The sequence below is a fragment of the Trachinotus anak genome, unplaced genomic scaffold (assembly GCF_046630095.1).
Source record: "Trachinotus anak isolate AG129_WGS33_773 ecotype Australia unplaced genomic scaffold, CSIRO_AGI_Tana_v1 ptg000010l, whole genome shotgun sequence".
Taxonomy (NCBI): domain Eukaryota; kingdom Metazoa; phylum Chordata; class Actinopteri; order Carangiformes; family Carangidae; genus Trachinotus; species Trachinotus anak.
In genome coordinates this window covers 8983870-9008495 of record NW_027273861.1, presented here as the reverse complement: position 1 = coordinate 9008495, position 24626 = coordinate 8983870, and the positions used below count along the sequence as shown (strand labels likewise).

The following is a 24626-nucleotide window of genomic DNA, read 5'->3' as shown; positions in this document are numbered from 1 at the left end:
CATGGGGGTGTAAAAGTGAGCTGCAGCCCTGAAATAAGTTTTAAAAACACACAATAACTGATTGAAGCCTTGTACACAGGGGGTCCAACACTTACAGAAGTACCAACCCAAGGATGAGACATTTTATCAGTAGCTAGCAGCTTGCTCTTTCTCCCCTGGGGCTGTAAAAAGGGTATTAGAATAAAGTAAACTTAAAGTCAAGTTGTCATGTAATTAATCAGAGAGGAATAGCAATTTTGGGTCAATTTTGGAAAATTTTTTGTTGATAGATTTTCCATTTTAGAGATCGGGGGACTGTGACAATAGCATTATCAATCCACAGTTAGAGAGAGGAAAACATTTGGGATTAGTTAGCAAGAATATAACACTTCATCTGTGTTTAGTGTACTTAATAGTAAATAACATTAGGAGATTTGCTAACCCTTTAACCAGAATACTCACAACCTAATCCTAACTTTAATTTAAACCAGCAGCACAAGAAACTAAATTCCTGAACATAAAGTACTTTCATGAGTGAGAATCACTCAAAAAACATGTTTTTCATTGTTTTTCTTTGTGAGAACCTTGATCTGTATTACAAGAGAGATGCATGCACAGTACAATCTCACATGCATAACGATAGCCTATTCAAACAAACCTGCTTTCTCATATTTTAGCTTTTCATTTTTTAAATTTTTTATTTAATTTTTTACCAGCCACAGTTTTGCTTTTCCTGGGGCCCTTTCAGTCAAGTTGGATGCTGGGGGTCATGAATTATTAAAACTCCTAAGAGAGGAGAGCAATTTCACATGGTTCTATTACATTTTGACTTGCTGTTTGAGGTATATGAATGCTGTATTGGACTATGAATTGAACAAATAAACACACTTCAAGTTTTGGAACCTTCAAAGTTAGTGCTGCAATAGGCCTACAGCAAACTAAACAAATGCCCTTTTGGTGAGGATAAATACTTAAATGGAGCATTAAGTCCTTATTCTGAGTGTTTTTCAGTGTCTACACAGCTGCATTTTATTTAAATGCAACACACTCCAGATAATCTATACAAGACCTTACATTTACTTAAAATGTGGCCTCACGCAATTTATCATCTTAGGTTCCGTTTCCAGTTGACACAGAAAAGGCCTCTTTTTGCTGTGAAAGTTTTTTTTTCTCTCTGGCTGTTTCAAAAGGCATGGAGTTCTAAAGGGAGTTTACTAAAGGGAGGCAAGTATTTGGATGGTTGTTATGTAACATAATATTCTAGCTTATGTCCGGAAAATCAATAAAAAATATTGTAGCAAATGGCATATACTCTTTACTCTGATATTGGGACATCTGTCTTTCCAATAATTCCAGCACTATTAAGTGAAAGGCATTCCTATGGCATTTCTATGTATATTTTATGTATGTCTAAGTTTGTAGGCCACTGTACATTTTTTTTCCTCAATGATACTGCATGCTCCGAGTCTTAGTAATACTGTATACTACACATTTGCAAAGTTAAAGCAGCTCCTGGTACTAGTTTTTCCCACTGTAAATGCTCACTTTAAAGTTCTTTCTAATTGAATCCTCAGTGTTTTTCTACATAAAAACATGTCTTGAATAGTTTAAAAATACTTACTTGGCCCTTAGTTTTAATGATCTCAAATTTGTGTCTGAGAAACCATCAGTTTGGCAGATATGCTCTAATTCTGATATTTTCAAAGTATGAGTTGTGACCCCCCTGGGGGATGCCAGAGAAACATCAGGGGAGGTGCAGCATGGGCACTTTTTATGGTTTTCTGACATCCTAATGACTCTAGTCCTTCGGATGTATAGAGTTACAGTATATGTACATTTTGCAATTGCTATATAGCCAAATTTGGCATTAACAATACCAGTCTAGAAAAGACATTCCAAGTTGCATCTTAAACATAAAACTTTTGCTGCTATTTCTATCAGTTCTTTTCTTCTGCTGAGGTTGGCATGCTAACCAGCTAGCCCTGGTCCACCTAGTCTGCTCTGAGAAGTAGTGCTACTCGGGGGGTACATAGCAAACGCAACAATGGCTGAAGCTGTTGGCAAATGACCATCACCTACAACTATTCCTGGCAAGAAACCACATTTGGCAGTAGAGAAAACATACATATTGCACTTTTAAGGCTTGGCGCACACTAGGGATTTTCAGTCAAGATGCAGGACCACACACCTGGCATTTATACTAAATGATTTCAGAGTGGCAATTCCAAAAAATTTGAGCATACAAGTTTCTGTGTGATCCCAAACGTGACTTCAGAGCAAAACAAATATGGATGCAGATCATGACCTTGTTGGACTTGTGTGCCATGTTTTCCATACAGTATCTGGATTTCAAGGTGGGTGTCTGAGACCTAAAAAATATCTGTATAACACAAAAATGTCCCTGTTTTCAACATTCACTGCCAAATTGTCCCAGTTTTCACTACGTATAAAATAATAATGATAAGGTTCTGTCCCACTCATTACCTAACCTGATGTAAAAATATAAACAATGCAACATGTGTCTGAATGAGTCATAGGCTATGATGCTGGCAGCTCTTTCTGACAGAACCTGTCAGGATGATAACGGTTAGCTGTCATGCCAAAGAGACAGTCTGTCTTTTGTGAAGAGCTCCAGGAGGCTTACTCCATCCTTTGTAAGGCACCCAGCAACAAAAATGCTGTGTTCATGGCGTCCATGGTATTGAAAGTTGTGCTCAGCAAGTGTGCTAAGCACCAAAATAATTGTCCCCTATTGTGATGAAAATGCCTATGGTGTGTGCACAACCCAATACATGTGCAACCCAATACATGTGGTACAATTGGTTTTGGGGTTTGAAAATAGGGCCACCCTAGTTTTGCAACAAAAAACAAAAGAGAGAATAACTTTGGATGTACTCATTGAGATTATGTCTGTAAATCCCTCATGCTACAGGATCATTTGCGCAAATAATTGGTTTAGACTAGTGTGAACACAGGGGTGAATCCTCTAATGTGAGGCCAGCATATGCCAGCATATGATTTTTGAACATTTCAGATTTAACTTCAAAGCCACAAGTTTTCCCATGCACCCCATCCCTTGGAGGATTGGCTAATGCAAACCAACCTCATAAGCAGAAAAAACCTCAAAATTCCAAACTAACTCATCTACTTAAAAAAAACCCAAATAAACATCTTTCACTTCAAGTCTTGAACCTTGAGTTTCATTCATCACAAAACACCTCCACCTGCAGCTGCTCTACAATGCCATGTGATTGCCATTTTACATAAAGCTATTGTGTAGATAGTGTACATGAATCCTTCTACTGCTCTGCCTCACACTGGATCTCATAAGAAAACAAATACAACACACACACTCATATGCTTACAGGCAACCACATAAACATTTCAGTTATTACTCATGCACACACAGGCAGCTGCTTACCAGCGGTGTGTTTTCTTGCTGTGTGCTGATCTGTGGCAGGTAGGGAGCGGTGGTGAGCTGAGCCTGGCAGCAGTGCAGTATTGTGTTGTGTTCTCTGTGGTAGCCCAATTTAAGCAGCAGGCTGCCATACTGAAGCCACTCAATCAGACCTGAGCCCACACACACACCTGACTGCGGAAGAAACACAATGTACAGCACACACACAGGTTAGTCATGCTGCAAGTGCATAGATGATGAGATGAGTTATTATAAGCATAAGTAATACAAACACACACATGAAAGATAGGATAGGAGTATGACTGCATAGACACACACATGCACACACACAAACACAAGCTGTGCCACACGGCTGCACTTGAATGTGGAGCAAGCTCGCTAGCCATCACAGAGGAGGGAGATGCAATAATTGTTTAAATATAGATCTAAGTGCACACATTTTCAGACAGTCTCTCCTAGAAGGCATTCACAGTGGCTGCAGTTGGTTGCACACATGAAAAGCGACAGAAATACTTGTGTAAAGAAGGAAAAGGTCAGAAGGTCAGACTCTCTCTCCTCTCTCACCTCCACACAGTAGGTCAATCAATGTGTGACATGGATGTCGGCTTTTCAGTTTCAGAAAGTTACAGAAACTGTAACTGCTAAACTGCGGACATTCCCATCAGGCCAAGCTGTACTTAGCATTTAATGATAATTTGCATGTTAGAAGATGTTAACATCCAAACACGCTAAACTAAGACAATAATCCTGTTAAGCATAACCTGCCTAACGTTAGCATTTTAATGTTGCCATTTGATCATGTTAGCATGCTAACATTTAGTTCAAATCACTATTTGTCAGATTTTTTTCTCTCATTTTTTTAAATGCTCTGATAAACCCAATGTACACCACCAAACATCAGACAGACAATAGCGATTAGTCAGTGAACACAGTGGATCATTTAGCAGCTCAAGAGACAGAAGTTTTTCTTTGGCATTTGGGAATGCCAAACTAGATCTAGTCTGTTGGGATGGCATTTTCTCCTTTCCTTTAGTAAAGGAGGCTCCAGTGTTTCCCATGCTTAAGGAGGTGAGATAGAAAGCATTAAAGTTCCTTTCCTTATCATTTAGAGCATTCAGCCCTTTTTCGAACTTCAATCATGGTCACTGCTTAGATACTTTCAGGTCATTTCACTCATCTAGGAACCTTCCTAAGCAAAAAACACAGTCACCACAGTCAGGAACTTAAATACAGGATGGCACGGGCAAGTCAACAGAGGTGTAATGCATCAGGCAGGGCAGACAATCACTCTAGTGGGAAAATAAGACAAAGACAGGAAGTAAAACAACAGTGGAAATTCAAAATAAAACAGGAAATAAACAAATGTTCAAACATAAACAGTCCAAACAAAGTCAATACAAAGGGGCAGACCATGACAGTTCACTTTACCCTATTTGAATATACACCCCACTCAAATCAGTAAGGGTAGGCCCAATAACATACCTACACAAACTGCAGCCTCCAAAATTATGATATCATTGAATGAATGCCTTTTAACACAGGTGCAATCAAATCTGAGTGAAGAGTGTCACATGAACATGTAACTATTGTCTAACTAGCACTTACTATGCACTTCTGGTGCACTTACTTATTCAATCTCCTTGCACTTATTAAATAGATGTAGTACTTAATACTTACAAGGTTTCCCACTGCATTTAAGCTTAACTGATATCCTTCACTTGTAAGTCACTTTGGATAAAAGCCTCTGCCAAATGAGTAAATGTAATATAAATGTAAATGTAAACTATTGCATTTACGCGCTAACTTCACTATGAATGGTATGGATAAAAAAAAATGTTTTTTCCATTATACAATATGTATAATTTCTTTTCCACATAGAATATTACAGTCTTATAGATCTGTTGGCTGTAGACTGTAGTCAAACTGCTGCCAGCTTGATGACTCTGTTGCCACATTTAGCAGATTTCAGACATTCTGAGAAGTAAGTTTTGACAAACAACCACAGGGAGCATTGTTAATGTGTTGACTCCCTGAGCCTTTGGTGACAAATTGGCACAGTTCATACTGATTCACTTCTTGCTTGACAAATCCATAGAGGTCTCATCACAGTGCTTCCTATACACAGCAAATCTCCCTCTCCGCTAAGAATCTGTTCTTAGTAGAGACAGATAGTATTATATGCAAATTAGCATATAATGTCATCTGGCACCTTCTTGCAAGTTTTTTGAGCAGCCAAAAGCTAGTCTCATTGGAAGAGAGTTGGCAGTAGCTGGTCAGAGAGTTGTGTGGAGCAGACATGGTGGTGGATGTTTCAAATTACAAAGCCAAAAGAGAAAAAACTATTTCTTTGTTCATGACAGCCACAATTTTCTCAGGCTGGAAGTGATGAATCCATTCCATAACACTTGTCAGCAATTTCTGTGGAAGGCCATTGGAACTGGATTCGTTTTAAAGGTGCCAATAATTACTGCAAACAGACACAGATGATGCCGACAATGAAACACCAGCAGCACTAAGCCAGTATGTTGGCGAAGCGGCTCGATGACACCACCTCATAATGTCTGATTTATGTACTGGCAAGATGGAAGAATGGAGACTTACCTGCCTCATCAATTTCTGCTCGGATTTTTTCTTTTTTTTTTCATATCGAATTTGCTTAATTGAATAGAAAAGTTAGTTCTGTAAGTTATGACTTTGGATAAGAGCAACATATGGGCCAAGTTATACCTTGGATTAAGGAGCAATTCGATTTAAATTCAATGTGTTTGTTTTCCTTGTTCTTTTTCCTCACTCTGTCTGTTGCTGTATATTCATAATTTCAGACATTTATTTACACAGTAATGTTTGTCAGCTCTTACTGTGGCTGTTGATGCATATTGATTCCAGCCGCGACAGCATGGCTGATCTTGTTTTCACCTTGCGTGTCTGTGTGTCAGAATGACAAAATGTAGTCCTAGAAGCAGGAACTACAACATAGACCGTTTTGAGTACCTTTGCTGGTCTGACCCATGAATAGTGGGTGCTAATAATGTAGTAATGACTACTGAGTACTCATGGGTTGGAACGTCAACATGGTTACGGGTGTCATGGCTGTGTGATCACATCGCAACATGGTCTGTAGTTGTCTATTGACAAAAAAGGCTGCTAAAAAGGCTTCCAGTGATAAGGATAATTAGGATTAGGCAAGTTTTGTACATTAGGATGTAGGTGTATAAACATTAGGATGTACAAAACTATGGTGTATAAATATAAAAAACTTCAAATTGGAATTTAGGTCATTAACACCAAGCTGTGAGAATATAATTAAATTACTAACTTAATTAGAAACAGCTAAACTGACCCCCAATATTCCTTGCAGTGAGGATGTACTGAGGAAGTGATAATTGTGCACACTGAATGGTAAGGAAATAAGTGAAAAGCAAGAATATAGGAAATTAATTTTTATTCTATTTCTTATACTTCGAGTGTTATTGCCACAGTTTTTGTCAACAGTTCTATGAGCTATAATAAAACTCAGCAAGTTAATTCCTGAGATCATGGGATGTCTTTTTCACTGCTTTCACAGGCAGTGAAAAGGCAACAGTGTAGCCATATTATCAGAGCCACTTTATTTGCAGGTACAACTGACAGTGAGCATGGCCAAATGCTTATTTGAATCACTCATTACATAGAAAAGTAGGTGCACACATCTATCATAACATAAATTCTGGCAATTCTTTGCAGATCGACTTTGTGGGTCCAACTTGTACTTCACAGACTTTTACAAGAGATGGGTATGATAGTGATTTAATCTATAAAATATCAGAAAATAGTGAAAAATGCACATCTCACTCCTGTCCTTCAAATTCCTTGTTTGTCCAACCAGCCTTTCAAAACCCAAAGATATTTAACATGTAATGATAAAAGAAAAGCAGCAAAGCTAAATATTTCATCATGTTTCATCATCATCAAACAAGTAAGCTGAAACTTGTTTGTTTACCAACCCCCAAATTTATGGGCAACACCACTGACTTTACACAAAAAGGTCAGTTTACTCGTTTTGTTGAGAGTGCCCCAACTTAATATAAGTGCAACACTAAATCATGTCTGTTTAATTGTAAAACTATTGTGCTGATTGCAATGTATGTATATGCGTATGGCCTTGATACTGGACCAGAGACTGACACACATTTAGATACTGAAGTTGTGTTACCAAACTAATGTCTTCAGTAATAGGAATAAGGAAAGTATAGCAAACTATAATAATACAGATGATAAATAATTTTCTATAACAGAAATGACAATATGGGTAAGTTGAATAACAACATGCAAGGACTTCTGGTTTTCTCCCCCCTGTGTAGTGAACTTGAGAATCTGCAGACGTGACCTCATAGAGATGATAAGTAAATCATGCTCTAGGGTCAACACCCACCCACCTATATACACACAGAAAACACAGAGAGACAATGAGAGGGAGAGAGAGAGAAAGAGAGAAAGCAATAATTAAAGAAATTGGCTGGAATTCACTGTGAAATTCGTCTTTTACCATTTCTTTGTGTTATTATTCTGTTTTGTAGGACACACTCATCTCCCCAAATCCCAGATGACTTCTAGCTGGTGGAGGTTAATGGAGTCTAAATAACATGCATGTACCAACACAAATATCAGCACACACACGGAGTGTACTCTCTGAGGTCTCTGTGCTGTAATTGTGACACTACAATTACTGAGCAAGCAAGAGGGAAACAAGCAGAGTTCATCGCAGATTTTTGATTTTTCAGTACATACAGAAGATGAAAAGCCATTTCACACTGCAATATGTCCTGTGGCTGCCTGAGGACAATCTCACACACACATATACACAAACTCACACACACAGGTGCTTCTGAACTAATAACATGATGGACAATGGCCTCACTCGAATAGGGAAACACAGTTTGACATTTGAAGAAAAATCCACTCTGAGCACTATCAGCAGCAAGAATAAACATGAGGTTTTGGACTCACTGTCTCGGAACAATAGTGCACTGGCTTCAGCCATTTTCCAGCCGGTTCAACAAATAAACAAGTAAATCCATTTTGCACAATAGCCTCGACAGACCAGAAATTCAACCACAAAATAGTCATGTCCAGTATCCTTGGCATTTCTTAAGCCACAGCAACTGGAGCATATTGGGAGAAAAAAATAGAATAGAACTATCATAGATACAATATTTCTAACTGAAGCTGTTTCAACAGCATATAGAGCACATTCATCTTGTGAGAAAGGGGTAACTAAGTAACAAAGGTGGAAATCAAGCCTGAGAAATGAATGGCGTGTCTGCTGTCAGCTAGAAGGTAAAGGTACATAATGAAGCAACAGATGGAGTGCTTGCCATTTCAGAGAAGAAACTCATTCATGGTCAGTGCTAATGATGCATATATTTAATAATATATGATTAATTTGACTAATTATGATGATTAGTCATTGACTGAATGTACCATTCTCAGTCCACAAATTGAATAAAGTCTGCTCCAAGAATGGGATGAAGAGAATGTGAAGCAGTGTGAATAAGGATTTGACTGTTTTAGAAAGACCACCAGCACCCCTACAGTCATACATCTGCTTTCTCCGTTTTCACTGTCACTCTTCTAATCTTCTAATCTTTTCTCACCAGGTCATGCATCACTCGACACGTCTTTTAACAAATCTGGCATAATAAGAGCTCAGTAGCCAAATGCCTCCTGTACCTGCTTGAATGGTCCAAGGTTCAATGGTTTCCTTGTAGCTGAGCACTTTTATGAAAGACATTCATTTAGTCACTGGGCTACCAACAGATGCTCCTGCAAATGAAATGCTAAACAAACTGAAAGAATCACACATAACATTTAAGTAGCGTGTTGTCTGAATGTTATGTAATCAAGACAGTGAATTAATGGACTTTGAGCATTGAGAATTTGTGGGATGCTTCTGTTCTGAATGATTGAGCCCATTTTGGAGGGTGGCCAGTGAGCTCTGAAATCAGTGCCAAGGTAGGCAGATAACAACTGAGTCTGTCTTCAGATGTGGTAAGATATAATTCCAACATTCATTTCAGAACTGAGTATTGTATCATCCAAGTGCAGGTACAATATTAGTTTTGATTCCAAAACTAAAACTACACTTACTGTTCTGCGCTACAAAACGAATTCACTGAGCAAAAACAGCCAAAATCTAAAATGTAGTAATATAGCAAATGAGAGAATGTGAATCTGATAAGATGCTATATTTCAGCACTTTGATAGCTGGTGCTGTGCCCAGATTTCAGGTGGTACCATGAAATAAAAGTTCAATATCCAACCCTAGTTTAAAATGACTCCACTTTATTATGACTCTACTCCTTTGTACATCTTGAGGGGAGAGTTAGTACCTTATTTACATAAAAAGCAGCAGAAACACCATGTGTTCCTTAATTCAACAATGACTATGGAGCTGAATCAACATCTCTCACTCTCACAACAATAATACACTGTATTATATATATATTTTTTTATTTTATTTTATTTTATTTTGCTTGTGCAATACCTTCTCTTGGACTCTAGATGCTTGCATCAACTGTTTTTGTGTTTGTGCATCTGTTTTTTCACTCACATTTATCTGGGTGGCTTGTATCAGATCCAGGACGGGCAGGATCTTCTCGTACATGTCACAAATCTTCTGAGTTTTCACCTCTTCCATCTGTTGCTGTTTGGGACTGTGCAGTGTTCCTTTTATGTCTGTGTCTTTTTAAAAGAACAGACAAAGACACCGTTATTAGCTGCGTACCACTTTGTACCACGCTCCGTACCTTGTGGCTACAATGACTTTTTAGGAAACTTTTTCATGGAAACAGTGATTTTTCCATTCATATATTTGTTATATTTGTTATTATTTGTTGGCATAATGACTTATATCTCTAGCATTTTGAAACATTCAAAAAAATCTCACTGTGCCACTCTGCCTGCCAGCTTGTTGTGAATTCTTTTTGCACATAGTGTGAGTTAGTGGGTAGGTTGAGCTCGGTGGGTCGTCAGCTCTACTTGCCCAGCTGGGCAGGGCTTCCAGAGGTCATAACAGCCCATGTGGTAGTCTCATTCTCTCTCTCAGCCTGGACTGGTACATCCTCCTCAGTCTGTCTTTATTTGGTTTATTCCACCATCCAACATGCACCACACCGTATCTTCACTCATCCATACACTTCTAACATGACTGATAACTCTCTTACTTTCACACCACACCCTTTAGTTAGTATTTTGATAAATTTGAGTTGAATACATTACTTTTTGAATTACATACTTTCCTTATTGTTGCCAGCCCTGAGCCAGGTGGTAACACTGTTTTTAATAAGACAATTTTAAAAAATCTATTTTAAATTAAATTCAAGCCTCAGTAGCTGGCCTATAATTGAGTAAAACATGTCTATATTCTTTTTTGTCTCAAAAATATTTGGAGATCATTGAGATTCCACTTGCACTTCAGATAAACATGGCCAGGAGCATACTGAATGCAGATGTTCCTGTCACTGTTAACCTCTGTACACCACAGGCCATGTAAGAGACTGATGACTTATAATACTATAGACTCAATAGAAACTACCACGCCAGGAGGCGTTGCACTACAAAGCCGCATCAAACACACACACATACACACACTAATCTTGGCCTGGCACTGCATGATTCCCCTTTTTGGATGGAAAACCCCATTATCTAAAACTAGAGCATCTCTGACCCACTAAACAGCTTTCTTTCTGAAGAAAAAGGGGTAATGAGGTGTGATTGCAGACCCTGTGAGTCTTAAGGGGGGTGGCTGTTATATTAGGTCTATAACATGCTTATAAATTTAGTCATGTAAATGTTTGTGCAGTTTGACCAATATACAATATGTCCTCTGCTTTGTATTTAATTTTTGTTAGTTATAGTAATTATTTATTCACAGGACAACCCAGTATGTTACATCCTGGGTATTCATAATTCATCATTTCTGTTCGTTATCACCACAGTAATTGCTGATATCTGAAAACACTTCAGTACCATCACAGTGAAGTCCAGTGGGGCAGGAAATGTGATTGCAATTATCCAGGTTATCTGAACCTTTTTATCTGGAGGTTAAAATAAAAGTGAGGAATAGACTTTTTAGCAATGATGCAACATTCACTGATCCTAGTTGCATTGATTGCCAGGTAGAATTATGATAAACATGTTATAAAATAATCTACTGGGAATTTGTTCTTGTTTGTAATTGTTTGGGAAATGCAGTTCATTGTGGTCCAACAAAAATTCAGGCAGGTTAAACCTTTGTGTGAAGACAACCCCATGCCAGAGCCCTCCCGTATTGGCACCCCATTGAGTCAGCAGGGTGGGTGGGTCCCTTCAAATTTATTCATTTTTTTCATGCATCACTTTAGTCCATTAGTCCATGAATGTGCCCCATGTAGCAAAGTCGGAACAAATCAGAGTCACCCTATAAAGGTATGAAGTCATCCTTGTACCACTGCAGCAGATGGGCCACCTTATAAAGCTCCTATCACCTTTTTAAGATGGGTTCACATTTAGGTTCAGTAGGTTTCGTATATTATCTGTATTTATTCAGTGAATGTTTAAATAGAACAAGGCTTATTTAACAGCAATGAAGAGCTTTACTTAACTCACTGTATTGGTGTATCATCAGCATGAGTAGATAAGAATAATTCAAATAACACACCTACTATACACCAACCTGGGAGAGAGGGCCAGATCCTTGAGTACATCTTTTTGAGGAAGAGGCCGTCCTCTCTCCTCCTAAAGCCCAATGTGATGAGGTAATGCAGGGGTTCAGCAGCAGCAGACAGCCAGTCAGTGGTCTGGGGGAGGACATGGCCACCTCTGGGGTCTGAGGAAAATAAAAGAGAATGATAAGCAGAGGCCAGGATGCTTGGTGTTGGGATCTGAATGTACTAGGGGGAATGCAGCTCTGTTCATTACTACATTAGCATTCAGTGTGAACAGTTACTGTGTCATGACCTAAGTGGAGTCATGCTTGCTTCTCTTCATTCTAGGATAGCATTTGTGTCTTTATAATGAGTCAAGTATAAAGTAGTATAAGCTAAAGTATAAAGCGCTAACCCCGACCTTAGCGCTAACCTTAACCCTTCTGGATGATTTCCAGAGTCATTGGAGTCATTGTAGCAGCACATAGTCATCAGGTATATACTCTGATTTCCCATACCTGCTTATTCCTGTTAAAAGGTGTGTTAAAATGTACCATCGCTATCAGAAATACTGTATATACTCATATGTGGAGAAAAATCTGAATACAAGTTTGATGATAATTAATATATTTACTATGCAGAATGTAACCAGAATATGTAATGTAAGTAGCAAACATGCAGTAATCATACAGTAATCTATCCTGTATGTAGCAAAGTGTTAAGTGGCAGCTGAAGCTGCAGTTATCAAGATTTCTATGCCTCTGCAACAGCAACGACTCTGGGCCAGTAATTCTATTTTTTGGTTTTAACAATAGATCAAATGACTGTGCAAAGTAAAAAAAAAAAACAACTCTTGTAATGACAAACAAAAAACACTTAAACTTAATAAAGTCAACCATACTGCTCTACAGGGTTTTTTTCTCTTTCAGCTCAGTTTACACTCTAAAAAGTCATTCAAGGCCTTCGTATATATCACAATAATAAAAAAGTATATTATCTTAATAAAATCTCTGAAAATCACAAAACTGATTATTTGAGTTGCGCATATCAAAATAAATGCTTAAAAATCCAACAGTTAATTTTGCTTTATATTTACATCCATTATTTAAGTTTATTTCACAAAAGAAATTAGTATTTGACAAACAAATTATAAGTTTAAGATATCCATAATATTTTCAGTAAATACCAGTCAAAATATTTGAGTATGGAGCAATTATACCAATCGGTTTCAAGAACTTTAATTATTACTCACTCTAACTCAATAGTCTTAACCTCTAACAACAGCTTAAAAAAATGAGTAGTTTTTGCGCTCAAAGAGGGTGGAATCATGGGATATCTACCTGGCTTTTTGCAACAACAGAGGCAAGCAACGGTTGGAGACACTGCGGTTAAACTTGGAGGACTCCATAAGACGGTAAGTAGAGCACAATTTAATGAAATAGCGACCCTGTCTTCCTGCACATAAACGTTATTGTTTTGTTTTTTTAAATACTGTCACCACTATGCTGTTGTACATTAGCTAACTTCGTTAACAGTAGCCACCAAATTGCTCAGCTAACACACGGTTCATTCAGCTAACACACAGTTTATACAGCTAACGTCACCAAAAATGGGTGTAAAATGACTAATTTATTCGTATTTTAGCGCTACACAACATGCTCAGACATGATATGCGACAGTTAGTGTTGCGCAGAAGCAGAGAGCACTGCTGATAACGGCAGAAAATACCGTTAAAACTATCATCAAACCGACTTCACTGGCAGTAGCACGAGGTTACAACATAGATTTGTTTACATATAGCCTATATAATTATTTTTTTAACTAAACAGGTAGGGTCCATCTGTAGTTGAGGTGAGGTAGTGCGTTGTAGTGCAAATACAAAAAAGTGATGTCAAACGCTGGGGTGGAGGCAGGGGTGGTGAGGTTAGTCTGTGGCAGGGGGCAGAGGAGAGATGGTGTGCATAATGGGGGACGGGGCTCCAGCTCTTCTCAGTTTACGGAGAAAGTACAGGCGCTGTTGGACTTTTTTGGCCAGTGGTGCAGTGTTGTGGCTCCAGGACAGGTCTTCAGAGATGTGCACACCCAGGAACTTGGTGCTGCTCACCCTCTCAGTTCTCCATGCGTATGTAGCTATAGTTCAGGTACATAACTTACGTTAGCAGTTAACGTCAATGTTTAGGAATAACATGGCCTACTTATCACAATTATATACAGTGGCTGATTGCCAAATGTCACTTTTATCATCTTACTGATGTTTTACTAACGAGAACATCTTTTGTTTTCTTGTCCTGACATAAGCTAGTAATAAGCAAGTTTCATTTATGTTAGCTTAAGAGATACATCAAATTCAACACTTTCATAACAGTTAAATAATATAAAACAACTTCTTACTTGTGAAATGTTATTCCGTGTTTGTTAGTTTCGGCATTTCTTTGATTGGAACAGCCATATGCCGCACTAAAGTCTGGCATTTTGCCAAAAACACAGCTGTCAGACCGGGTCTGACGTCTAACGGCGTGTCAGAAACCCCGTCCCAAGATGGCGGCCGCGTTGACGTGCCTGACAAGCCCGAATGCGGCATCTGTGTGTATATATCTATGATGAACTAACGACCGGAGTTTCACTCAGCAGTACGTGAGTGCGCATGCGCGTCCACTTCCGAAACACAATGGTTGCTATGGGGATCGGTGCGTTTGATTTAATGCACTGGGCCGTTTTCCAATACCTGTAATATTCTCAGCTGTCAGGATTTTTTGTGATATTTTTGTGAACACTTGATGATACCTAGAGCAAGTAAAGGTAGAATTTTTCTGTCAAGCATGTTAAAAATTTGAATGTCTGCTTTACAGCACCAACACTGCTAATGGAGAGACGGTGAACGAAGACATCAGAATCAGAATCAGAATCAGTTTTATTGCCAAGTATGTTTTCACATACAAGGAATTTTTTCTGGTGATTGGTGCAATTGATCAGCAACAGTGGGGCTCTCTAGCCTTGTTGATGAGGCTGATAGCAGATGGGAAGAAGCTGTTTTTGTGGCGAGAGGTTTTGGTCCTGAAGGACTGCAGCCTCCTGCCAGAGGGGAGTGTCTCAAAGAGTTTGTGTCCAGGGTGGGAGGAGTCAGCTACAATCTTCCCTGCACGCCTCAGAGTCCTTGAGGCGTACAGGTCCTGGAGGGACGGAAGATTGCAGCCAATCACCTTCTCAGCAGAGTGGATGATACGCTGCAGTCTGTTATTGTCCCTCTCCGTGGCAGCAGCGTACCAGATGGTAATGGAGGAGGTGAGGATGGACTCAATGATGGAGGTGTAGAAGTTCACCATCATAGTCCTTGGCAGGTTGAACTTCTTCAATTGCCTCAGGAAATACATCCTCTGCTGAGCTTTTTTGATGAGGGAGCTGATGTTTAGCTCCCATTTGAGATCCTGTGTGATGGTGGTTCCCAAGAAGCGAAAATGCTCCACGGTAGCCACGGGGGAGTCACACAGGGTGATGGGGGTGGGTGGGGCTGGGCTCTTCCTGAAGTCCACTATCATTTCCACTGTCTTCAGAGCGTTTAGCTCTAGGTTGTTCTGCCTGCACCAGGTCACCAGACGCTCAGTCTCCCACCTGTAGGCAGACTCATCGCCATCAGAGATGAGTCCAATGAGAGTGGTGTCGTCTGCAAACTTCAGGAGCTTGACAGACTGATGGCTGGAGGTGCAGGTGTTGGTGTACAGGGAGAAGAGCAGAGGAGAAAGAACGCAGCCTTGCGGGGATCCAGTGCTGATGGTCTGGGAGTCAGACACGTGCTTTCCTAGCTTCACGTGCTGCCTCCTGTCAGACAGGAAGTTGGTGATCCACCTGCAGGTGGAGTCAGGCACGCTCAGCTGGGAGAGCTTGTCCTGCAGCAGAGCCGGGATGATGGTGTTGAAGGCAGAGCTGAAGTCCACAAACAGGATCCTGGCATAGGTCCCTGAGGAGTCCAGGTGCTGGAGGATGAAGTGGAGAGCCATGTTGACGGCGTCGTCTACAGACCTGTTGGCTCTGTAGGCGAACTGCAGGGGGTCCAGGAGTGGATCAGTGATGGATTTGAGGTGGGACAGGACAAGGCGCTCAAATGATTTCATGACCACAGAGGTCAGGGCAATGGGTCTATAGTCATTTAGTCCTGTGGGCCTTGGTTTTTTGGGGACAGGGATGATGGTGGAGGATTTGAAGCAGGCTGGCACGTGGCAGGTCTCCAGTGAGGTGTTGAAGATGTCCGTGAACACTGGAGACAGCTGATCAGCACAGTGCTTCAGGGATGATGGAGAGACAGAGTCAGGACCGGCTGCTTTGCGGGGGTTCTGCTTCTTAAAAAGCCTGTTGACATCTCTCTCCAGGATAGAGAGAGACGTTCCTTTGGTAGGGGAGGAGGGGGGTTCTGATGTGGCTCTGATGTGGAGGTTAGTGTCAGGCTTGTCCCACTGTCTTTCAAAGCGGCAGTAGAACTCATTCAGATCGTTGGCCAGACGGAAGTCATTAATGGAGTGGGGGGGTTTAGGTTTGTAGTTTGTGATCTTTCTGAGCCCTTTCCAGACAGAAGCAGAGTCGTTGGCTGAGAACTGGAGCTGAAGTTTCTCAGAGTACAGTCGTTTAGCTTCTCTCACCGCTTTGCTAAACCTGTACTTGGACTCTTTAAACTTGTCCCTGTCCCCACTCCTGAAAGCTTCCTCCTTTTGCCTCCTGAGCTGACTGAGCTTAGCTGTGAACCAGGGTTTGTCATTGTTATAACTCACCCTGGTGCATGATGGGATACAGCAGTCCTCACAGAAGCTGATGTATGACGTCACAGCCTCTTTGAACTCATCCAGACTGTTGGAAGCAGTCCTGAACACCTCCCAGTCAGTGCAGTCCAAACATGCCCGCAGATCCTCTATGGCTTCACTGCTCCACTGCTTCGATGTCTTCGCAACAGGTTTACACAGTTTTAGTTTCTGCCTGTATGTGGGAATCAGGTGGACCATGACATGGTCAGAGTGGCCCAGTGCAGCCCGGGGGACGGCGTGATAAGCACCACTGATTGTGGTGTAACAGTGGTCCAGAGTGTTCCCCTCTCTGGTCGGGCAATTAACAAACTGTCTGTATTTGGGCAGTTCATGACTGAGGTCACCTTTGTTAAAGTCACCAAGGACAATAACTACGGAGTCCGGGTAGGTCTGCTCCACACACAGTATCTGGTCGGCGAGCGCCCGCTGTGCCTCCTGCACGTTGGCCTGTGGTGGGATGTAAACACCGACCAGGATGATTGAGGTGAACTCACGGGGGGAGTAGAAGGGCCTGCAGTTTATGATGAAAGTCTCCAGGTCAGGAGAACAGTGCTGCAGGATCACTGTCACGTCTCTGCACCAGCCACTGTTAGCATAAAAACAGATTCCTCCACCTTTGGTTTTGCCGGACAGCTCTGTGTCGCGATCCGCTCTGAAGAGCTGGAAGCCGGCCAGCTCCAGCGCAGAGTTCGGAGTCGATCCACACAGCCACGTCTCCGTGAAGCACAGGACGGAAGATGAGGAAAAGTCTCTGTTCTTCTGCACCAGTAGCTGAAGTTCATCCAGCTTGTTGGGCAGTGAACGCACCTTGGAGAGAAAGATACCTGGGAGAGGTGTGCGGAGTGCGCGCCGGCGGAGACGCGCAAGCGCACCGGCACGTTTTCCTCTCCTCCGGCGTTTCACTGCGAGAGCAACGGTCAGTGCACCTCTGACCAAAATGTCCAATAATCCCACAGATGAGTCGAGAAAAGTAGGAAAAAAATCCACTGGAGTTGTTTCTCTGATATTAATGAGCTCTTCTCTGGTGAAAGAGCACCGGAAACCAAAGCAGAAAACTGGATTTATAAAGAAAATAAGGCAAAAAAATGCGCACCAAAACACAGAGGCAGCCATCCGCGGCGCCATGGCAACAGAATAACGAACGAAGACATAACATCAGACAAGGTAAATGGCATCTATTTATAATGTACAGAAGGATTAGGTGTTTAAATTTTGAAAAAATTGACCTTTCTTTTTCCCTATATTGCATGAAACCTAAACTAAATTAATAAATAATAATTTTAAGAAATAATTTTATCTTCTTTTTAGTGTATATTTTCCATTATAGTTGTAAATATAATTTACATCAGTGTGTAAATGAAAACATTTCATATCATTTTAATAGATTTGCATGATAAAACATATTGGTCCAAAAACTATGTACATGAATGGAAATAGTATTAAATCAGTCTTTTTGCTCCGTAACACTGTTTATCATCCTTTTTAAGGTGGCGGCTCATGGGCTGGCAATGTAAGCTCTGCACATTTGAGGTTTCTTCAAAAGGGGAGCTTCTCAAGCATTATCGAGTCAAGCACGGTACCTTTGGTCATGGCCATTCAGTACACTGTCTTCATTTAAGCTGTCCTTGCTCCTTTAAGACATGGGGTGCCCTGCGTACACACTTGTCTAGAGCCCACAATTCACAGGAAACTGAAGAGTGTGAAGGTGTGCAATCTTTCAGATGTAAAATTTGTGACTCATTTTATCCTAGTACAAAAGACTATTTTCAGCATATTAATTCCCACTTGAAAAGACATGAAACCATAGAATGTGCTTTTAACGGATGTGATTTCAAGACAAACATATATGGGACTTATGCAACACACAGAAGTAGAAAACACAAGTCCCATTCATGGAAAGACTTAAAGACTGATGTGATCGCAAAGCATGCCGTTGCTACTGAGAATGAAATTGACTTTCCCGTGTTGGAATCGCATGGTCACGTGGATACTATCTTTGATTTGGGTTGTGGAAGGGATACTTCAGGTGAAATAGTGAAAAATGTCGGTTCTCTCTTGTTAAAATTGGAAAGCATCTATAATGTCTCTGGGAAATGTGTTGATGACTTAGTGGAACAGCTTCAGTTTATCTGCACATCATCCACTCAGTATATTCCAAAGCTAGTGAGGGATATTTTTACAAAGAATAACTGTGCTGTTGATGAAGCGGTTGTTAGTGAGTTAGTAGACAAACTCTGTCACTCCAATCCTTTTACTGCAGCCTTGGGTTCTGATGGTCCCTTTTCTTCTAAATTTAAGAGGGTAAAGTATTATAAGGACACCTTCAGTGTAATTGAGCCAGTGGAGTATATTTTGGATCCAGAGGAGAATTGCAGCTTTCAGTATGTGCCTGTTCTTCAATCCTTAGAGCAATTGTTGAAAAATGAAGACATTGTAAACAGTTTATTGACTAAACATTCAGACTACTCACAGTTGGCATCTTTCCGTGACGGTAAATATTTCAAGCTAAATGAATTTCATGCTAATGAGGAGTTTAGTATTTCACTTATACTGTATGTAGATGATTTTGAAATCTGCAATCCTCTTGGAACTTCGCGGAAAAAACATAAAGTCACAGCAGTTTACTGGGTACTAGCCAATGCACCACCTGAACTGAGATCACAGTTAACATCAATTTATTTAGCTCTCCTTTGTAAAGCAAATAATATAAAAAAAATTTGGCTATGAAACTGTTCTTGAGCCTCTTTTGAAGGATCTCACAACATTGGAGAGGGAAGGAGTTTTTTTGCCTCAGGTTGGCAAAAATATCAGAGGTACTGTTTTTTGCGTTTCAGCAGACAATCTTGGGGCACACTCTTTAAGTGGACTTGTGGAAAACTTTTGTGGACATTATATCTGTAGGTTTTGTATTGGCGACCGTTCTGACTATCAGCAAAAAGAAGTACATTCAGGAGCTTTTCCATCAAGAACAAAAGAGAACTATGATTTACATGTTCAGTCTGTAAAGAGAAATCCTGCTCTGGTACACTGTTGTGGTGTGAAGAAAGGTTGTCCCATCACTGAGAAATTAAGTCATTTCCATTTTGTAACCGGCTACCCACCAGACCTTCTACATGACCTTTTTGAAGGAATAATTCCTTTGGAACTGGCACTGTGTCTTAATGTGTTCATCCACAAGCAGTACTTCACTTTGACAGAACTTAACAAGTCCATCACTCAATTTCCATACAAATTTACTGATAAAACTGATCAGCCCCAACCTATCCCAGCAAATTTTGCCTCACGTAAAAGTGTCGGTGGGAACGCCAGTGAAAACTGGACATTGTTAAGATTATTATCATTCATTATTGGTGCAACTATACCACTGAATGATCCAGCATGGCACATTCTCATGATTTTAAAAGATATAACTGAGCTTGTAGTAGCCCCCATTCATACTGAGGAAAGTATTTGCTACCTAGACACGCTGATATCAGAACATCGTCACAGGCTGTTGGAAGTTTTCCGAGATCAAAAATTGATTCCAAAGCACCATTTTTTGGAGCATTATCCTGATTTGATAAGAGGGTTCGGTCCTTTGGTTAGCCTCTGGACTATGCGATTTGAGGCAAAACATAGCTTCCTTAAGCGAGTTGTTAGACACGCAAACAACTTCAGAAATGTATTGATGTCACTTGCCTCAAAGCACCAAATGATGATGGCATACAGTTCACAAGAAAATGCTTTGAAACCTGCGGTGTGTGTCACAAAAATATCATCTCTTCCATTAGACATACTTGATACAGGAATACAGCAGTCTTTGAAGGCAGTTTATCCAACACAAACCTCTGTGAATTTGACCAATGTGGCCATACTCCATGGAACTAAATATGCTGCTGGGATGGTTTTGCCTTATGGGTCAACTGGTGGTATACCTGATTTTGTCATGATTTCACAGATTGTTATTGTAGATGGCAGTGTCAGTTTCATTGTGAAAATGCTTAATAGCTGGTATGATGAACATTTTAGGGCATTTATGTTAGACCACTCTGGGAAAATGTCCCTGGTACAGCATAGTGAACTTGGGGACACGTATCCCTTGACAGCATATTTTGTGGGAGGAAAACTCATGGTTACATTGAAGCGTCACATAGTTTGCCAATGTTAGGTGATAAGTCTGACTCTTAAATGTCTAACACCTTCCTTCCTTCACGTTGATTTTTTTTTTCTGTTTCTGTCCAGATGGATTTGGTTGCCTTGAGAGTCATTATAGAACACCGGAGTGAAAAGCTAACACTGTCCTTAGGAATAGCCGACACTGTAGAACAGTTACATGAGACTGTAAAAGAGACATTTGGACTCACTGAGGATCTTGCCCTACATTACTTCGATGAGGACTTCGGTGATTACTTCACTCTCCATTCCACCAACCAAATTAAACACAAAGGGACAATCAAAGTTGTGATTATTCCATCTGTAGTTCTTACATTGACTGCTTTGACTGAAAACCAGACAGATGTAATGAATGACAGTTCAAGCTCTACTACAACAGCAGATTCAGTGTCTTCACAAGACACAATTATCGTATCTCCACATGGAAGCCCTCAGACGACATCGTGGCCAAATGAAATCGACATTCCACTTTTCTCTGTGGCAACAGAGGCAGTACTGAGGAATGCCAATGAAGAGTTTGCCAGAGATGGTACTGTGCTTAACAATTCTCGAATCCGATCTGAAATCATGTAAAAATTAGCTGACTATATGTACAGCTACACACCCTACCCCACGGGCCTTCAGATCGGTGAGGTGGCAGAGGCTTTAGTCAGAAAACATCCATGCCTGACAGAGCTAGGCAGTCGTAATGGCTGGCTGGGATGGATGTATAGCCTCAAATACAAGATGGGAAATTACAGGTCGAAGCTCCGAAACCTTGGATTTCCTGAGGTTGCCTGCAACTCACTTAAGAACAAGCACCCGGATGACAAGTTTGCTGCAAAGAATATAAAGAAAGCGCGGAAAGGAGAAGTGGTGTTTCTCCCACACTATCCTGCAGGAGACAGTAAGGAACAACAAGAGCTGGACCAAAACCAACTTATCGCTGAATCAAAGAAGAGAAACAGCACAGTGATCAAGGACTTGATGTGCAGAACTTTTGCACATAGGAGACATGATGTTGTCCGCCTACAGATGAGCATCACTGACATCAAGGACAGATGGCCCACCTTGTTTGATGTCTCGCAAGTGAGTAATTGAAATTGTGACTGTACATCCTATTAAAAATGATAATGGAACAGTCTTGCATCCTATCCATCTCAGTGTGGACTTAAGCTTTTGCTGAATGACAATAGATGAGTCACCAGTTCTTTTTTCTCTTTTCTCATCTCCCTCTCTTTCAGGTTAGCGCAGAGTTTCAGAGGATCACCACACTGAATCTTGAGCCAAAATTCATGGAAATGTTGGACTTCTATACACCTAAACTGCCTACCTTGTTTCAAGCGAAGAAAGGTGCTGCAGGAGAGAGACATCGGGCACAAATGAGTGTTCTACTTCAGGTATTAAAATTTATCCTCCACCAATTCAATTCAATTTGTTTTATTCTTACATCACTACACTCCAACTCCAGGTAATTTTTTTTCTATTGAAAGGTTTGACATTAAAGTTGAAAGACTTTCTGTTCTGCAGAGTGGAATCCCCATTCAACAGACACGTGAGGTTGTCATCCGATGTCTCATCGACCATCTGGGAGAAGATGCCAGTGCCTTGTTCAAGGACTTTGAGGTTAGTATAATACTGTAGTTTTTGTTTTTAACAATGTAATCATGGGTGACCATAGAGTTGCTGCAGTACAGTTTGTTTTTTCCTCACCGCACACAAAGAAGAAGCTGCTTTTCATATAGTATAAAGCATCTGTGGACATCAGATACTGTACGAGTCACCAACATTCATTTATAGATCGATGCTGATTGATTTCACTGTCTGTCCTGCTTTAAATACATCAAATGTTATTTTCTGTGTCAATGTTTGGAGAGAGAAATAAATTATATGGAAGCATTAATTAGTTATTTTGTCTGTTTTTAAAAAGAGATCAAAAACAAATTTGGGACCACCACAGTTCAGTTTGTCCACTGTATGTCCTGCTATGCTCTTTTATGTTAGTAGGTGGTATTTGACTTGTGACATGCAGGTTGAAAGTGAGCTCTAAACACTTTTTTTTCTTTACAATGTCTGCAGGATGCTGCTGATGGATCTGCCAGTGTTCAAGAAGAGCTGGCAGAGGAGGTCATGAAGATTTACCTGCTGCGAAACCAAGATGGGTCAGTCGATGTCGGGATTGTGATTGAGGGCAACATTGTCCTCAGCAGTCTTGGGGATCTTAGCAGAGCCTGCTGCTATCTGTTGGGATTGACCTGCGCGTTAGATCTGCGATACCCCAAGAACCTCAAATGCAGTTTTGAGGTATTCCAGAAAGTCCTGCTGGAGCTGGATTCTGGAAGCCTTTCCAACAAGGTTCAGAGACTGAAGAATTACCTCTGTGTGTAGTTGCTGGCTACTGTTCAGCAAGATGCTCTCTTAGTGAGGGATTTTTTCATTGGCAAGTCTAAAGTTAAGCTGATGTACTGTTGTCTTAATGTTTACATAACAGTTGAGGTTACCATGCATAGTTAAATTGCATGTTGGACTGGTATTGTTTGCTTTTGTGGAACTTTAATGTGAAATATCACTGTTTATAAGTGCATTTCAGGAGGATGCAAAATGTTGCTCTTGGTGCATTTTAGACAGATGCAAAATGTTGTTCTGAGAGGGAGAGAGAGAGAGAGAGAGAGAAGAATAAACCATGTTGAAAGTTAAACTAGATAATATACCATGAGTTGTAATGCAAGTTGAGATTTCCATTAATGCCAAACAGATTCTGTTAAATGGCATTTTATGCATTATGTGGTGACTTAAATTGAAAGGCCAATTGTTCTTTGTGCATTTCACCCAGTTTTGAGAGACCCCTTATCAATTCAGCTTTTTTATAGCATGGAGATTTTTACATGTCATGTTTGCAAAGATAAGCTGTGGATTTAAACTTGATGTTTTATATTGGTCAAATCAGACAAATAAATGTTTAATTAAAAATGTTGATGTGTGTAGAATTGCTTTATGTTTATTATTTTGTTTCATATATTGACCTGAAGTACTCCTACTAGATTAAAGCGTAAACACATTCAAAAAAATTAAGTAAATGTAACATATTTATTCTGATATTTGATAGTCCAGTATGAATTACATTATGTTAAAAACATTAAGTAAGTGTAGCAGATTTGTTTTGTTAAATAATAATCTCATTTTCAGTTGCATCTACCTAACATTTTAATTATATCTACTCATTTTTTTGAGTGGTTTGAACTTAGGGTTACTATTGCATAGACTTAAAATTTTAATTATATCAGCTCAATTTTATATTTCATGGTACTCAATGTAGTTGTTCAGATCTGCTTAATTTTTTAAATTACATTTACTTAATTCATAATGTAAATCTAAATGATTTAACAGCTTTCAAATTTACTCAATATTTTTAAGTGTAAAATGTTACACAGATTAAATTGAGTAGAGCATAGTTAAAGTTTTTAGAGTGTAGTCTCACTCAGCAGTAAACACTAGCCAGATATTTTTCTTGGTGGAGAAGTTGGTGGAGACCAAATGAGCCCCAAAAGGAACAGTGAATATAAGATTTATTTTTGTCAAGTGGTCAAAACATGTTTACAAATTTATTTATTTATTTACCTGGGACAATGCACATTAATCAACATC

General features: G+C 40.0%; 2 protein-coding genes across 11 annotated transcripts in view; one reads left to right on the top strand and one right to left on the bottom strand.

Moving 5' to 3' along the window:
* Nucleotides 1-24626, bottom strand: part of LOC139626821 (spermatogenesis-associated protein 16-like) — a 98603-nt gene that overhangs the window by 25955 nt on the left and 48022 nt on the right. For 4 of the 5 annotated variants that reach the window (XM_071487332.1, XM_071487335.1, XM_071487336.1 and 1 more), the window contains 3 exons: nt 12075-12242; nt 9987-10117; nt 3401-3571 (listed from right to left, as the gene is read on the bottom strand). In XM_071487332.1, the coding sequence (XP_071343433.1) occupies nt 3401-3571; nt 9987-10117; nt 12075-12242 (470 nt within the window). The remainder of the gene's footprint in view (nt 1-3400; nt 3572-9986; nt 10118-12074; nt 12243-24626) is intronic. The other variant, XM_071487334.1, reaches the window with a different exon arrangement.
* On the top strand, nt 13361-22817 carry LOC139626820 (uncharacterized). 6 transcript variants are annotated; one of them, XR_011692431.1, is made up of 6 exons: nt 13361-13474; nt 14910-14948; nt 18002-18014; nt 18338-22070; nt 22226-22381; nt 22512-22809. XR_011692431.1 is itself a non-coding variant. In XM_071487331.1 (5 exons), the coding sequence occupies exons 3-5, from the start codon at nt 21591-21593 to the stop codon at nt 22623-22625; spliced, it is 750 nt and encodes a 249-aa protein (XP_071343432.1). In that variant the 5' UTR covers nt 17996-18014; nt 18338-18360; nt 21072-21590; the 3' UTR covers nt 22626-22817. The 6 variants fall into 6 exon arrangements, 3 of the variants coding, with proteins under 3 accessions (XP_071343432.1, XP_071343430.1, XP_071343431.1); XR_011692430.1 differs by having other exon boundaries at nt 22226-22810; XR_011692432.1 differs by lacking the exon at nt 13361-13474 and adding an exon at nt 14077-14201 and having other exon boundaries at nt 22226-22810.